The sequence below is a fragment of the Tuber melanosporum genome (assembly GCF_000151645.1).
Source record: "Tuber melanosporum whole genome shotgun sequence assembly, scaffold_264, strain Mel28".
NCBI lineage: Eukaryota > Fungi > Ascomycota > Pezizomycetes > Pezizales > Tuberaceae > Tuber > Tuber melanosporum.
This window is the reverse complement of record NW_003298935.1, coordinates 67,418-85,027: the sequence shown is the minus strand read 5'-3', so window position 1 is coordinate 85,027 and position 17,610 is coordinate 67,418. Positions and strand designations below refer to the sequence as shown.

The following is a 17,610-nucleotide window of genomic DNA, read 5'->3' as shown; positions in this document are numbered from 1 at the left end:
GAGTTCGCAGACCTCACCGCACGGTAGCGATTTTCAAAGAAGAACGCTCCCCTAAGCACCGTACCACTACACCCAAGTGTCGAGGAAAATGCGGGCTCATGCTGTATATTTCCCAGGTGGTCGTTGTCGACTCTTCTTTCCCGACAGATATCATTGGCATTTGGCCGCTACTATGCCAAGCAAGGCTGTGGATAGGTAGGGTAACCCGCGGTGTCCGAATTGAGACTTTCAGGGAGAGCACCCAACGAGATGGGTCCCTAACTCGGGAATATTGCGTGGTATCTTGTTCCCTATTTTATACTTGTTGACATATATGTGCTTGTGTGCACTCAGTTATGATACATCGGACATCGTTAATTCACAACCCCTTCCAAATCTGGTCTTTCTCACAGCGAAACCTACCTTCTATTCCTTCCTTCTTCCATTTATCACTACTACTTTTCCGGCTCTAGATGTTCCTATCCTCTTGGAGGGATTTTACAGCTGAATGTTTGGGTCAACGTTTATTGCATTCAATGTTCGGCGGGGAAATCGCTACGCTTCAACCCGGGCCGAGGAAAAAATTCTAAATCCGCCGCCTTGTCCATAGAGCAGCGGTATATAGAGGAATATAGCTGGGGTAGTGGTGTTTAAGGCATCGGACTGATTGATCGCTGTGCAGCTAGCAAGGAACCAGAGTTTGTTCTCTCCCCGACCGACAGCTTCTCTTGAACGATCTCTCATAATATAGAGCAGGAATATCGAGTGGCCCATGGGGACTGGAAAATTGATAACCTTGGCTCCCCTCGGCCAGGCTATAGTACCAACTTGTCATGCTACGAGGTGGTAGAACCCGACTGGGACCTCATGTCCGGAGGTGAAACTTGCGACCGGGAGGGGGGGGTGGTGGAACCCCTAGTATCGGAATCGGCCCTTGATGGTGATTACTTACTCCCGATATACACCTTCACAACTCCCCCCTTTAAGACTTTTCACATTTTCTTGAAAGGAAAGTAATATGCAGTTACCACCAGCATAAGACTTAAGGTCGGTCAGAGACTCCAATATCTACAGTGCAAGCTCCCGCCAAGAATTATCCAGGACTCCTCCTTTCCATTCGAAACAGCCCCACAGGGTTCGCACGCTCCTCACAGTGCATTGGCGCTGTACGGTATTCTTGAGCACCCACCAGAGCCAGGCATTTCGTACATACCAGCTCGGTAATTCGTTATCACAATATATCATATGGAACCACCCACGGTACTGCCACTAGTCCTCTGAGAACACGATCCTAGTTCCCCGGAGGATATGGTGACACGATAGGTGTTGGATATATTGGTTTTATACTTGCACCACTCTTAAGTTTGTACTTGACAGAGTATGGGCGTATGCGATGGAGGTTCCGGAGTTGGGATACACTGCTCCTTAAAGATCTCTCTCAGTGTGGCCAAAAAACCCACCATATTTGATACCGCCTTAACAAATTTTCTCCAGCCCTGAGCATGGAGGGGTCTCTGATGGCAGTTGGTGTAGCGCAGTCCGAATAGTCACCCGTCGGTGATGGCAACTTGCGTAGACCTGAGGGAAAACGGACAGTCACGGGAGAGGAGAGTGTGTGCTCGTTGTTCAATAGGAGATATGGTACAGAAAAAAGGCACCGAGAAAGGAAAGAATGAAGCTCCGCTCAGTGTTCCGAACCGTCCAGTCCGTCCGTCTTGAAGGTAGGACCGGACGGACCGGGGGTGGTAGTCCGTCTTTTCCAAGTTCATGGGCGGACTAGGGCAGATGGAGGTGGGACCAGGCGCCCTACCGGTTCGATCTCTCCCCTTTTCAATCTTTATGATCGGGGGTTGTATTGCGGTTCTCACTCATTCCCGGCGGTCCTCACCCACTCCCGACCGCCATCAACGATTCCTAGCCATTATCAGCTATTCCCAGCAATCTCCGGCAGTCTCCCTCATTTTTTCCAACATCTGCCCGGCCGTCATTCCAAATACCTGCCGTCTGTGCCCCCACCCCCCACAGTCCTTCTCCACACCCTATAGTCCTTGCCTACACCCTACCGTCTTCTGATACCCCCTATAGTCCCCAGCCTTATGCCATCCTGGAATCTCCCCTGCCGTCTACCCAAACAGACTGTGTTCCGTGTCTCACTACAACAACGGTTTAGCCTATAGGGCCCGACAGTCCCACCCTATCCCGGCAGTCCCCCAAGTAATTTGCCCTACACAGGACTACAGCCAACGGGCCAGTCCGACCCCGTCTTCTTGGCATTATCCCCGTAGTCCTCGTGGGGCGCCTGGACGGTTCTGAACACTGGCTCTGCTACATGTTAGGGTGGCCAATTAGTCCACTTGGGTGCTTTTCCCAAAACAACTCTCCCGGGGCATCAGACCTCACTGTGCCCTAACTCTAATATTATCCCACGATGGGATTACTCCATCAGTCTCACCCCTTCAAGACATATTTGCTTCCAATACAGATTATGATACCCTCCCCCACTTCCACTCAATCACTCGCACTCGCATGGGAAGAGCTTACGTTCGTCTTAGATATCAGAACTCACACTCAACAAAGAGCAACCACTACCTAACAGCCGAATCTCCTAGGAATTTCGTGGCTGTTTAGCGCTGAAGAGGTTGAGGTGAAAAAACCCGATCCGATGGCTGGAACTGCAGATTCAAGAAGACGAAGAGTACAAATAAACAATTTAGTATCGCTTACTCAATGACACCCAAGCCGAAGATACCGCAGGCTCGAGCATACATACCATCTTAACTGTTTCTGAGCATCCTTTAGTATAAAACTGTTAAACAAAATTAGGCCTGCGTCATGAAACGTCACTCGATATATTCTCTGAGATTCTGGGGGTGCAAAAGAGTCGCCTGTGCGCTGGGGAGAAAGGGGGAAAAGTAGAAGGTTTCCAAGCGAAAAATCCCTCATCTATTTGGATCTGGAATCTCAAAAGTCAATTCGTGACCTATGATTTCGGAGGTGATAGTGATATAATCACGGTCGTAATATGATAATGTTATGATATAAGTCTGATTATTAATTGGCGTACAAACTGGTATGATAGCATGTATGCGAGAGATGTGCATGTGGACAAATAGGGTCTGAGCTATCGGGCATGTGTGTGAAGGGGAACTTTAGGTTACCCTCCTGTATTAGTTTTCCTCACTCTCTACGAGCGACCTTTCCTTTGTTTTTAGATAGACAACACATATCTCCCCTCTATTCAACCAGTCGAGGAACTGGGCCATCCCTTTTTACTGCCATCAGGAGAGAGACACAACTACGGAAATATCTACCGGAACCGACACAGTACGATGGCAAATCATCGGATGTACAGCTTTCTGACTGTGGCTCCCGCCCGGAAGATAGTTTCTCTGGGGGAATATGTTCTGTGGCGGTGGCGTCGGTTCCAACCATGCGCTAGGCCGGCTGAGCAACTGGCAATTATTTGGAAATAACATAGGAGAGATGTCCCTCCTGCTTTTTGCCCTCCTCCAATCTCTTTCGAGTCAAGTCCGGAGAAGTCTGAGGCATTCCGGTCCTTGAAAGGAAATTTTTAATTTTGGTTTGGTAGCATGCTCGCTGGTTTATGTGCTATGCTCACAGTCCATAACCCTATCCCTTTAAGGTGTGTGAAAGATAACCACGACCTCAGAGGCATCCATTGGCCATCTTTGTGCTTGAGTGAATGCTAGCCTCTTAGGAAATAATTAGCCAACATTTACCTTTGTTTAGCTATCAGTTGTATCCTCTATTTTATGGTAAACCCTTGAGGACGGAGCAAGGGTGGGGGGACCGTTGTAAGTAGGAGTGTGGTTTGGATCGAGATAAAAAAACATTTGACATGATCATAGAAAAAACAATTACATGTAACTATTTGGAGAATAGACAAGCAGATATAGAGACTTCCTACTCTAGTGTGTTCCCACATTAACGTCAGGGTGGCAACAACCGTCACATGTCTATCTTACACTTTCTCATCTTCTCACCCGAATTTTTGGATGAAAGTTTTTTTTTAACTTTATAGAATTCGTATATGAGCCTTAGTACTTAATAGCTCTTATTTGGTTTATGATTTTAAAACTGATATGATAGTTCTGTAGTTGACTACTCAAATATATGCTAATAATGTGCAGTGTGAGAAGAGGTCAGTGGGTTAGGGTTATGAACAGTCCATATAGCGAATGAACCAACGAGTATTAAAGTGTCAAGTCATTTGTTCTCTCGAGTTTTACGGAGTTTTCTTTATACTCTGCCCTGTGCCTGGTCCTATTTTTGTTTCTTTGTTGTTACTTGTCCGTTGTTTTGTCAATGAAGGTACACGGACGAGTCAGCAGAGTGACGGGTCGCGCTTGTAACGCTATTTTATGCCCATAAATAGTCGGTCAATTCCCGTCGCCGACTCCCGTTTTATTGCACATACTCTCCTCAATATATTCTCTCTCCTAATTATATTTATTCCTCCACCAGATATCCGAAAAAGTGCAATACAATTTTGGACACTCCCGGTCACTCAAGTGATAGTCCAGTAGTACGGCTGCTCTCGAGAGGGAGGATGAAAAAAAAAAAAAAACTTCTATGGAAAAGGCTATCTTCAGCGGTCAGTACAGTTATGGTTTTGAAAACCCTAAGGACTTTCCACTTTCTATCACATGGAATAGGAGTGAATACGAGCAATATACTTCTGGTGCTAAAGATTTCACTTAAGTCAAATCTATGTCACCTATCATACCGATGAACAACCACGATACCCACAACCTTTGTGGGTAATAAAGCGCAAGACATAACAGCAATTGTTGGCCTGAATCAGGCCGGATCCGGCTCTGGTTTTGAAGGGCTGCTTTCCTATGATTTGGCCCAGCCATTGCTGAGAAGTGTTATGTCAGTAGAGCAGTATACAAAGCCGGACAGACTGGCCACTTGAGTTAACCGTATAGAACTTGAAGGTTAGCAATAAGCCAACCTATAATCAAACCTGTTTATTGTTGAGGAAACCACTGCTAACTTTTTCTATAAGTCTTTTTTTCTTTTTGAGTTCTCAAAAATACATTGCCATTGCTATGATAATAGCAACAAAAAAAAGCACCGCCACTGGCCCAAAAACCCGCCACAGCGCTAAAAACACCGCCACTTTATCCAAATTGGGCTACTGAAAGAACTCTAATTACTACCACGGGCTAAACCCGGATACTACCTGCCAGCTATAAGTACAGGCACCAGAGAATCTTTCCTTCTTCCTTCCTTCCTCAATCAACCAACTCTATCGCACTCTACAAAAACACAATTCCTTCCATCAATATGATGACCAAGACTCAGAAGAGGCGTGCCAGACGCCAAAAGAAAAAAGCAGAACTTGCAGCCCAGGCTGCAACTACTCCAACCACACCAACAATTCCTGAAAATGTCGACCAATCTACTGCCAGTACCCTCCCCCATCCTCACCAAACTCAACTCAAGACAGAGTCTCAGGCAATTACACTTGATAGTACCAGTTAGTTATACATCTTTTGTCTAAAAAGAATATCACTTTTATTAGTATACTAACATACAGTATTACTACTAATAAAGATGCTATCTCTGCGAGTGCTGAAAATAGTAGTAATGTCGCAATTAGTGATGGAACTGGTACTTTATCCACCCCTGACTCAAAAATTCACAAACTATCGCTAACTTATTGCTCTTAACTGAAGAACTTCATCCTATCGCTAAGGACACAATGGAGCAAAATGGTTCCCACAAGCCTATTCAGAGTGAGTCTCGTACTACAGACTACACTGTTCACATGGATCGTACCATACGCATAAATGAAATGTATAGGGTGATGACTGAGGCACTCGGAATCTCGAAAAAGGGTTGAGAATGGATAACAGAACAAGGATACTGGGGAGGTTTATCAACTTTTCTGTTTCATTCCAGATTCTACTTTTCTGCTATATATAAACCTGTGAACAAGTTCTGTGTAATTTAGAACTGGACAGCAATCTAATTACATCGAATTTGACCCACAATTTAGTTAGTCTTTTGCTCTCAATAAGTGATAATCAGCAGTTATATAATCATGCCTTTTGAATGCATACTCATTGGTATTTTTTACCCAGAGCTCAAACACCTTACCATCTCAAAACTCTCAAAACACCTCAATTGGTGTAATTCGGGGCTGCAAGAAGCATGATACAGCTACATGTGGAGAAAACACATTCCATAAAAGAATAAAGTACTGCTATTTCTGGCTTGAGGAATCCAAATTGGGAGTATCACTCATTATATTCTCAACTGTACTCTTGTTGAATTCGGCATATTTTCCCTTGCACTTAACCGTTTTCCGCAGGCCTGATGCGACTTTTTGATATGCCACATGGGTGACCTTGGCTGGTGGAATACGCACAGCAGATGAAACAATTTCTAAAAGAGTTTGGAAGGCTTTGTGGGGTGGCATTGTGGGTAGCTTTGATTAAGATCCTAATTCTTCATTTCCCTCTGAAGTCTGCAAACTACTGACTAATTATATTTTAGGTGATGCTCTAGCTATTGACGGGAGCGGCGCAAAAGTTTCAATGTCCCGCCAGCCCAGGAGATAGTAACAAAAAATAGCCGAAATTTGGCAGAAAATACCGTATTCAAACGTGCCCTACGTATAGCGCGCTGGCTGTAATGATGGAGATAACTTGGACGAGTATCGACGATATATATATATATATCATATACGGTAAGTGGGAAATTCTAGCACCAGATACTATATTATGATATATCATTGTGATATGTGCTGTACCACTACCCTTCCACCTTATACCCGTATTCCATTGACCATAGAACTTTCCACACAAACAAGTATGACACGGTGTTCAATTTCCCCTACCAGATCACATGCACTGCACTACGACGGATGCTCCAAATTCACAATGAATAACCAATCCCCGCTCGTTCGCTCGCTCACACATTACAGAAACTCAAACGGTGAGAGTTTAATGGAAATTAACGATTCTTATTTCTTTCCCTCACCCCCCCACAATCAATGCACACCCTCCAATCCACTTCCCCACCCTCCCGCCATCCTCGAATCAACCAGCTCACCCACCCTTCATGTCCCCCTACTTCCAAGCGCGCAGAGCGTGCTCCATCCCAAACAGTAAGACTTTCTAAGAAGGATTTTTCTCTTGATGCGGGACGAGAAAATCCTGATAAATCTTCTAAAAGGTGTTTTCTGCAGCACCAGCAGCACTGGCAGGGCCGGTACCGTTTGCGCTTGTGTGAGCGACGGAGCTGTGGGAACATGAAAGAGGACGTATTCTCCCGTGCGGTGGGGCGCAAGGCGGGACGTAGTAGTTGGGTTTTCCGTCTATTGGGAACATTGCTTCCGGTGTGGTATCAAGTGCTAGTAGATGGATGTGGTGATAAGAGAGATGAGTGGGGGATTCTCATAAAAGGAGAGGGATATATGGATAAGCATGTCCGTTTTATTTTTAGCAAGCGGGTGTTCGATGTACTCCAGTAGTTACTCGCAGACCATCGAATACTCGAGTAGATATAACAAGTGCTTGTACGAGTACATGAATTCCATACTCTTACAACATCCGGACGTCACGCTCCCCACCGCATCCACTGTGCCTAAACTCTCAAAGCAACCTTCATCCCCTCCCCGACTCCCAAAGCGCTAGCCGGATTCTGTCCAGTGACTAGCTTCCCCCCCCTGCCAACACAAACCTTCGCTCCCCACGGCTCATCAGCCTTCTCATACTTTGCGCCATTCTTCACCAACTCCGTCTCCAGCATGAAGGGCATGAAAATGGAGAGGCCAGTTCCGTCCTCCTCCGCGTTTGAGAGCGCAGTCAGCGGCTCGCCGTCAACCAACAGCTTTCCACTAGAAAGCTCGACGTCCAGAAGCGCAGCACATCCATGGCAAACACCAGCTACGAGCTTATCCGCATCGGCGAATGCCTTAACGAGCGATATAACGGTGGGTGCGCGGGCGAGGTCGAACATTGCTATCCCCAGGGAGCGTTAGCCCTCTCGCACTATTCCCCCATTCGTGCATCGTTGAGGAGAACATACGCCCATGGCCACCGACAAAGTAGATCCCGTCGTAGTCTTCTGCGTTCAGGTCCTCGAGCTTGATAGTGTCCTTCCATAGCTCGCTCTTCTCCTCGAGGAACCTGGCCGCGATGTCCTCGGCCCCGAACTTCTCCACGCTGCCCTGGTCGAGCGGGGCTTCTCCCCCAGCCGGGGAAGCGACGGCGATGGTGACATACGGGGAGAGGACGTGGTATGGATGCGCAAACTCGGGCTTTTCTTGCAATCAGTATTCAATCCACAATGCCGTTTACCCGCTCCTCAAGAGTGGTAGAGAGAAATACCAGGTACCACCCAGTCGGCTTCCCACTCTCGCCAAGAACCTTTTGCGACGTAAGGACAAAGAGGACTTTCGGTGCCATTATTTTGATTTTTTCCTTTTTCCTTTTCTTTCCCGGACCTTTTTTCGTCAATCTGATAAAATTCGCTTCTATCTCATCGATAGCAGCTTTCTTCCGCAATATCTCCAAAGTAAGTGGTCATATGGGGAGAATTTAAACATGCTCGAGGAGTGGGGTACGACATTCGCGGAGATCGCTTGCGCGATTCGTAAATCCTAGTTCGACCCCGGATTTGTTCTCAGTCGTCCACCAGTCATTATGCTGAGATGACGGAAACGGAAATCGAGTGAGATAAGGTAACCCACGGTGATTGGGGCGATTTAAAAACCCCACTCATGTCGCCGGAATTAGCCATGGGTGACCAAGCACAATTTCTGGTGAGATTCTACCTGGCCCACATTAATGCGACAATGGTGAGGGGCAATTAGAAGCTCGAATACAGCGGTCCATCAGGAAAAGCAACCCTGAGAGAATCTCTATCCCCCCCCCAAATTAGTCAAACCGGAGCAAATACAACCACCGGATCAGACACCTGGCCTTCAATCCAGAGCTCACATCAAAGGAAATAAGCTATCCCCTTCCATCTCTTCACCGAGCAATGGAAGATTCATGTCCCTGGACGAGCTCGTTGTTGTCCATCACTACATAGTCCCCAACTCCGCACCACCTTTTTATGCGTGATTCCCGCATAAGACATGAGGGGCATTGAACCGGAGGCTGGAGGCCGGGCCTCGCACTTGCTAGTTGAGATGAATGTTCCGCAACCTTGCACAGGAAAAGACTCGGTGGTGAGAGTAAAGTGAAAAATGGGTAGAAGTGATGGACCAGATTCTCCTTCCACGCGAATACCTATTACCATTATCAAAAGCCTATTCCTATCCATCAATATTTCTTTTTTTCTCCCAAAGTTGGCCGTTACGATATGCTACTCGAAATACCGGCGATGCATGGCTTTCCGGAATCTTCCTCTCCCCGTGGGATATGGCGGAGTATACGCCAAACAACTATACAGTATAAGAACTCAGGACACTCTGGAACATGTTCATGAGCTGGCGCCTCCGCCGTGAACGATGGTAGCAATAGAAAGTATATGCTACCCATCCCGAATCAATTCTGCAGTCACTAGATACCCCAGTGGTTGGGTTGTTTGGGTGGATGGTGCGAGGATAGTGAATTGGGTGGAAGCATCTCGGGTGATCCCCTCGCTAAAATGAGTTTCTCCTCTCTCACCACCCACCCCCAAACCTAGGAACAAATCCGGCCTTTTGCCAGCCGTGTAATTTACCAATCAGCTCTTATGTCAAGCCAAGACCAGATCTAATAAGTAGTAATAACATAGGTTTTATCACAGATTGCGATGACTCAAATTGGTAACCTATTAAGTATTAAATTTTGTAAATAAATTCAAACAATACCTTTTTACTAACAGTAAGAGGTGACAGAATTTCAGAACCCAAGTCTGCTCTCAAACCCTCATTTAATACACAAATAAATCAGCAACACTTCTGGTTCAATAATAGGTCAAATTACGATATGGAAGATCAATATGGACAAGTTGCCAATCTATCATCTTCTGAACATGATACACACCCAGAGAGGTCATATCAATATCTCCAACTCCATGCTCGCAACGGAAACATCATTTAGGCCGGGATTCCAGGAGTCCAAGTGACGAGAATCTACAAAAAACATATGAGGGGCTTAGGGAATTGGACTTCCTAGGTGTAAAATTCTTATCGGACTTTTCACTGAGCTTGGATTCTCTTGGTATTGGTAGATAAGATAATCACTGATGGGTATCGTATAGTATCATACATGGGTAGCAAAAAGCCGGATTTGTTCCTAGGGCTGCTCAGAGAAGCCGGTAAAGCATACCCTAGGTTTCCTAGGTTGACCCACCCCCAGACTAGCAGCTACTGGAATGCACTTACCCTACTTATTAGGGAGGTTTTGCTGCGACGGTCGTCGCTTGGATCGTGCTAAAAGTCTCGGCAAAGTTCAGTGTGGCAACCGGTTTTTTTTTCAGGACATTTTGCGGCGACTGTCGTAACTTGAACTCAACCCTACAGTTAAGTTAATCCTTGAGATCTGCTGTACTTAACTCTTACCAAACCTGTCCACAGTCCTACATGGATATCAGAAACAAAGCCTTTCACGGAAAGGTAGTCTTGCTTTTTCTCCTTCTGATTGCTCGCATTCATCTCATTCAACAAAGGCGAGTACGATTGCAAGTGGAGTCTGAGCGACAAGGGCGACTCCAGCCAAATCCATCTCTGTCACGGCCAATATCTTACCAGCCTCAAGTATTTCTTCTTGATACTTGTGGATGGAATGATGTTGACTTTAGAGAGTATTTCCAGTATGTTTTCTGACTCAGATATACTTTGCCTAGTACAGGGGTCAACGAGGACTATGAATTAAGGGCTAACAAGCTGGTGTTTAGCTTTTCAAAGGAAGAAATACGACGCTTACTTCCATGCCTGCAGTTAGAGCGAGTCCAATGGCGCTACCGCTTCCATCCACATCCTGAAGAAGCTTTATGTATCCTACTCTACCGACTCTCCTATCCATACCGTTTGAAAGATTGTCTTAAAATCTTTCAATACTCGTGCACAAAGCTCTCGGTCATTTTTAATGACACCATCACATATCTTATTTCAAGATATGCTGAGACTCTCAGGTGGGATAAAAAGCGACTTACGATAACTACGCTTCAACAGTATGCACAGGCAATACAAAATGCTACAGGATTGAATGGAATTTGGGGCTTTGTGGATGGGACTATGAGACCATTTTGTCATCCGGGTGAAAACCAAGGTACTTTTTATTCTGGATATAAGAAGTCTCATGCATTTAAATTTCAAAGTATTGTTTCTCCTGATGGTTTAATTTGTTCTTTGATTGGTCCAGTTCCTGGACCAGTAGGAGATTGGATAGTATGGAGATCTTCGGAAATTGTGGAAATCTTGCAGAATATGTTTGAAGCAAGTGGGATATCAGAATATGAAAGATTGTATGTATATTGTAACGTGTTCGCAAGGTGCTAATCACGTTATCGGTAATAGATACGATAGTTGGCAGGTGGCCTGCTCTTCCAGAGAGGAGGCGAGAGCTGAGAACTAAAGGAGGCTTCGAGGGTGTACTGGGGAACAAAGAAGTAACCGTTCAACCAAGTATATTGAAATACTGTCTGTCGAAGTCTGCCTTTTCTATTGTAGAAACAGGCGGTCTTTAAATACACAAATCTGTTCATGTTTTAACATGAACGAAACTAATCAAAGGTATCAATCGATACACTTTGGCAAAATTCCTTAAGTATCAAAGCGATACTTAAAACAAAACATAAAAAAAAACCAAGTATCAAACGATACTTAAAACAAACCAAGTATCAAAGCGATACTTAAAAAAAAACATAAAACAAAACCAAGTATCAAACGATACTTAAAACAAACCAAGTATCAAAGCGATACTTAAAACAAAATATAAAACAAAACCAATAACCAAGTACCCGTACCGGTTACATTCCCCAAAACAAAACAAGTGTTTAAACAAACAACAACTAATAATCATCAAAAGTGGATTCCGAGAAACTCATGGCTTCAGTTTCTGCAAGAAATTCCTCATTATAAGTATCACACCAGGGGCAGGAAGAAACCCTAAGTAAACACTTAGACTCAAAGAAATCTAAATCACAGTAGTCACGAATACCAGATTTGTGCTGTACATCAACCCAAGCGTGATCGCTATCAGGACAGTAATCTATCCAGAGGATTTCGAAATAGTCCTCAAGTTGGATAGCATCGCGGTTCAACAACAGTCCAACAATCTGTTGTCGCAGCCTCACATTGAGTTCCACATAGTTTGACATTGTTATGCTATTTGGATGGTGACTGGTGACTAGATAAAGTTGTCGAGAGCCTGCTCCATAGCTTGATTCTCCTCATCGCTGCTTTCAAACTCCTACTCAAAGTGTGGTGCCCAAAATCCATCTCTAGTTTCGAGTTCTGCGTGCCATCGCTCAGTTTCTGGCATTGTAGGTGTCCAGCACATGGTGATATAATTGATTGTTGGGGGTAGGGATTCGTTTGGCATGTTATCTTTCCACTATTCATTCACCATATCCATAGCGTGCTCTAGTCCCTCTAGTGGTTCCCAACTGTTTTCGGTCGTCGGATATCCTTTCCATTTGACTAGGAACTGATCATTTCCAGGCCAAAGGTGGTGGTCTCTGATTTCTTCTACTTTCCATTCATCCTTCTTATCGATGATGATAGGTGCAGGCCGAGAGTGGGTTCTTCCAGGAAACTTGGAGTCGTCATTTGGATGGAACCGTTTGGCAGCAGAGGCGTGGAAGACTGCAGTATTGCGGCAGTAAATGTGTCCATCCATCTGGACAGTGTAGTTCTCTGTATGCTCGTCAAAGGATATGACTTTGAAGGGTCCGCGCTATTGGGGTTGCAGTTTCTTGCTGCGTCTGACATTGGTAATGAACATGTTACCGTGTACCATGAGCATGTTTCCCAGTGAGATGGGGACATGTTTGCGTCGTCGCTTCTGGGCAGTAGTGGTGCTTCGGAATCGGGCAGCCTTAACAGCTTGGAAGGCATCGTTCCGAATTGCTTGGTGGCGGTTTAGATGGTCATCAGAGGCAGGGACTGAGGAGTTCTTAAATAGTGTTGTAGGTAGGAGGGGGTATTGACGGCCAAAGACTGCCTTGTATGGTGACATTCCCAAGGTATCTGAAAATCTAGCATTGATATATGCCGTGAGCTCAACAAGGGCTGGTTCCCAGTTGGTTTGTTGTTCATTGATCATATTCCTAATTCCGGTCTTAACCTTGCGGATTTTTCGATCTGCTTGGCCATTAGTCTCATGGTGTCCTGGGGCAGCCATAATGTGGTTTATTCCAAGGGAGGTCAAGGTTTGCTTCCAGAATCTGGCGGTAAAACGGGGATCAGCATCACTGACAATAGATAAGGGGTACCCGTGGGGGGTAAACAAGTATGGTTGTAGGTTATTCCAGGTGTCTTTGGAGGAGTCGGTAACATTCATTGGTATTAACCAGGGGTATCCAGAGAATCGATCCACAGCTACCAAGATGGTGTCATATCCGGTGGACTTGTTGAATGGTCCTGCGAAATCGATGGCATCTGATTCGAATATTTCACATGGTAGTTGGAGGGTCTGTGCCTTTCCTTCAGGTAGTTGTGTTCACTCCTTGTTTGCCTGCCAGAGTTCACATTGTTTGACAAAATCGCGGAAGTCCTTTTGCATTTCAGGTCAGTAAACATATTCTGAGGCATATTGAAGGTTGCGGTCTACACTGTGGTGTCCTTTGTTGTGAATCTCGGATATGACATATTCTCTAATAATTATTCCATTGAACATATGGCCTTTTGGTATGTATAGGCAATGTTCACCGTAACGGGTGCTGGTAAAGACCATTCCGTTGGATATGTTGTAGGGGGCGAGGTCTCCATGCCTGGAGCTATCCATGGCTTTGAAGTAAATCAGGTCATGGCGGTATCCCGCTATCATTTGGCTTCGGAAAGAGGAGGTTAATTCTTCTGTGGTCGATCTAACATCTCGTTCATCCTCGATTAGGGATCCTCTTGTTGGTTCGATAAGGGCTTCCTCTTCCTCAAAGGTTTCATAGAGTTGACGCCGATGCTCGGGAATAGTAAGGGGTATGACCGAGACAATGGTTTCATTGTTGTATACTCGTAAGGGTCCACCATATAGTGGTCGTGAATCGATTATGGGAGGAGAGGATGGCGGGGCCGACAGTGGGGGGTGTAAATAGAATGTTGCATCCACGTAGGCTGCTGCTTGTTCGAGTTCTTCAAGACCTTGGTATCGTGTTGGAGCGGGGTTAAGGATATGAGGAGATTGGGTTGACTCATTTTTATCGATCATCTCTTCTCCTTCTGCGGTGTCGAAGCTGGTGTCTTTGGAATGATCAGCAGGCATATAGTACGGTCGCTGGTATCTGTTTCCAAACTTAATCTCAGTCTGGTGAAACGGGCAGGTATCGTGGTAACAGTGGGACCAGTGGAGTCTGCTTTGTTCAAGTTCGTGAGGAGGTGTGCTGCGGAGCGTGCAATTGTCTTTCTATTCTTCATCAATGTCCTTTCCTCGTTCCGTTCCGGCAGCACTGTACATAGTGTAAGAGAAAGGATTGGAGGGAGCGGCAGAGCTGGCGGTAGCCATTGATGGTTCTTGTTCATAGGAGGTGTCGTCAGGGCTGTCCTTGCTTTGTCTTGTGTGGTCGTGGACGCGAGGGGGGTCTGCAATGTCTTGATTCTGATATAGGCGGGAGAGAGCATCAGCTAAATAGTTCGTTCTTCCAGGGGTATAGATGATTTTTGCATCGTATTTGCTGATCTCGCCTATACATCTTGTTCTTCTTCTTCCAGGTATTCTTTCTGTTTTAAGATTAGTGAGAGGTTGGTGGTCGGTAACAATAGTGAAGGTATTGCCCATCAGGATGTGATTGAAAGCGACGAGAGTATCAATCACAGCAAGGGCTTCCTTGTCTGTTGTTTCATAGTTCATCTGTGAGTTAGTGAACTTCCTGCTATGTAATGCCGCCGGCCTTGCCGTTTCATGGGAGGCCCCTTGTCTAACCCATACTCCAACTCCAACATCAGATGCATCAGTAATCAGCCATATCGGTTCTGGTTTACTATAGTCGATAGGTTGAATAACGTTGGCGTTATTAATCAATTCCTTGATGTTGGTAAAGGCTTGGTCATAAGTGTGGGTCCAGACAAATTCTGCATTGCCGGTAAGGTCCGTGAGCGGCGCTGTCACAGTGGCGTGGTGTGGGAGGAACTGGGAAATATAGTTGACTAGTCCTAGGAATCGCATGAGTTCCTTTTGATTCCGGGGTGTTGACCATTCCGTTAAACATGCTATTTTTCCAGGGGCTGCGTGTATCCCTTCATCATCTATAACATGTCCTAGGATATCGAGTTTATCGGCAAACAGAATTGATTTGTTTCAGCTAGCATAGAATTTAGCTTCCCTAAGTTTGGTACAAACCAAACCTATATGGTAGGCGTGTTCTGTTGCGGTGTTCGAGAAGATAAGAATATCATCAATGTAGACCCAAACAAAATGGTGAAGGTATTCGCTCAGGAGGTTTTCCATAATTCACATAAAGGTGGCGGGCGCATTCATATCACCTTGTAACATAACTCGGGTAATGAAACTTCCGAAGGGTGTTTTGAAACTGTTGTAGCGTTCGCTCTCTGGATCTAACCATATTTGGAAGTAGGCATCGCTTAGGTCAATCTTACTTCGGAATCTTGCCTGTCCAACTGCATTTAGGATCTGGGTTTGGTTTGGAATAGCGGAGCTGTCCATAACCGTGTTTTCATTCTGTAGCTTGAGATCAACCAAGGGGCGAATTCTTTTGCCATCTGCTTTGGGTTGAACAAACATAGGAGCGGCACCTGGGGCTTCTGCCCGGTAGATGACTCCTCTTCTTTGTTGTTGGTTGATCCAATCACAAAGTGGGCTTTTGTATGCGTCAGGAATAGAGTAGGTGGGTTGGTTCTTGAGATTGGAGGGGTCTCGGAGGCGGATGTGGTGGTTCACCTCTCTCATAGGCGGTAGTTCTTCAGGTATTTGATCAGGGAAAACGTCAGAGCATTCATCCAATAGTTTTTGGGTAGTTGCTTCACAGACTGCGGCTCGGTATTCTCCGCTTGTTGGCTTGCATGAGACTCTGACCTTCTGATCTGGGAAATCGATGGTTGATTCCCCACACCTGATTATAGCTTTGTGGCGGTTCAGGAACGGCATGCCTATTAGGGCATCGTATTTGGCTAAGTTTCCAACCAGCATTTCCTGGGGGGGTAGAACTGCAGAACCAAGTTGAATGGTCGCACTACAGGTTTTATGGCTTGTGGATCATGATCCTTTTACTGCCATATTGACGGGTATGGGTTGGTTAAGGTCTCTGGTTGGGAGTCCATGGACAGAGACAAAGGCATTACTGATCATATCTCTTCCGATTGCGCCAGTGTCGAATAGGACTCGAGCCCTTTTGCCATTGATCAGGATAGTACCTTCTAGAGCGGTGTGTGCTTTGAATGTAGCCGGAGGTCGAATCCTGTTGCATTCCACATCAATATATCCGATATGGATTTCTTCATATTTACTGGATTGGGTGTTATCGCTTTCCACATTGTTGGCCGATGCCTCTTGCTTAATTACCTTTCCTTTTCTTTTCTTCGTAGGACAATTCTTTGCCATGTGTCCTGTTTTTCCGCATTCAAAACATTCTCCTTTTTGCCGTCTCGATTCTTTGGAGGATTTTGTTTTCTTCTTGAAAACCCGTGGGGTATCGTCTTCAAAGTTGCTGGAGGCTTTGTGTCGTGGCTGGCTGTTCCTACTGGAGGATGTCTGTGTTTTGTAGGCTTTGGTCTCATGGTGAATGGCGTCTTTTCGTTCTGCACTTGCAATTATTACTGCAATATCATCGCCGTCTTCCTCGAGTGGTTCTACTTCTCGCCGCAGGGTAGGGTGCATGGTGTCATAGAATCGTCGCTTTAGGATGTATTTGGAGATACTTCCTCTCTCCATCCGGTCCTTATACATCATTAGGTCTGTAGCCACATCGGTGATTCACTTGACATGCGTTCCGTTAACTTGCTGGAGCTGGTTGAATTTGTTGTATAGGAGGTCGTTGGTTATAGAGGATTGGAATCGTCCTTTCAGGTAATCGAGAACTGTAGATCCTGTTAATCTTACGTTCCCGCCGAAATCCTTATAGCATTGGTGGTATGTGTCGGTTGCCTTTCCTTCGCAGAATAATCCAATGATAAGTCCGGTTGTAGGTTCTTCCACATCTTTTCCTTGTAAAAGTAGGAAGTGTGAGAGTTCTGTTACCCATCGTTCAAAGGCTTCAGGTTTGAGGTCCTTTCCTTCTCCCGTGAACTTCGCTGGGAGGTGGAGTTTAAACTTAGGGGGTTCAAATGCTGCGGGTACCTCCTCTTCTTCAGGCCTTGCCCGAGATTTCCCTCCTCCAGAGGGCCCTCCTCCTGTGCTAGCCATATCTGATTCGCTACTAGATTCGGGGTCGATTGGAGGTTCAAAGGAAGGCTTCTTTGCTGCAGTAGAAGGGAATTCTCCTGGAGGTTGTGTATCTTCCGTGTTTGCAGGATCGCCCGGCTCTTTAGCCGAGCACCGGGGTTGTTTC

General features: G+C 45.6%; 1 protein-coding gene; it reads right to left on the bottom strand.

Moving 5' to 3' along the window:
• Nucleotides 1–7,599: 7,599 nt before the first annotated feature.
• Nucleotides 7,600–8,511, bottom strand: GSTUM_00001215001 (uncharacterized protein; the record flags this gene model as incomplete). XM_002838606.2 has 3 exons in its annotated part: nucleotides 8,346–8,511; nucleotides 8,044–8,275; nucleotides 7,600–7,976 (listed from the first exon to the last, which is right to left on the bottom strand). The coding sequence occupies exons 1-3, from the start codon at nucleotides 8,421–8,423 to the stop codon at nucleotides 7,600–7,602; spliced, it is 687 nt and encodes a 228-aa protein (XP_002838652.1). The 5' UTR covers nucleotides 8,424–8,511.
• Nucleotides 8,512–17,610: the final 9,099 nt, after the last annotated feature.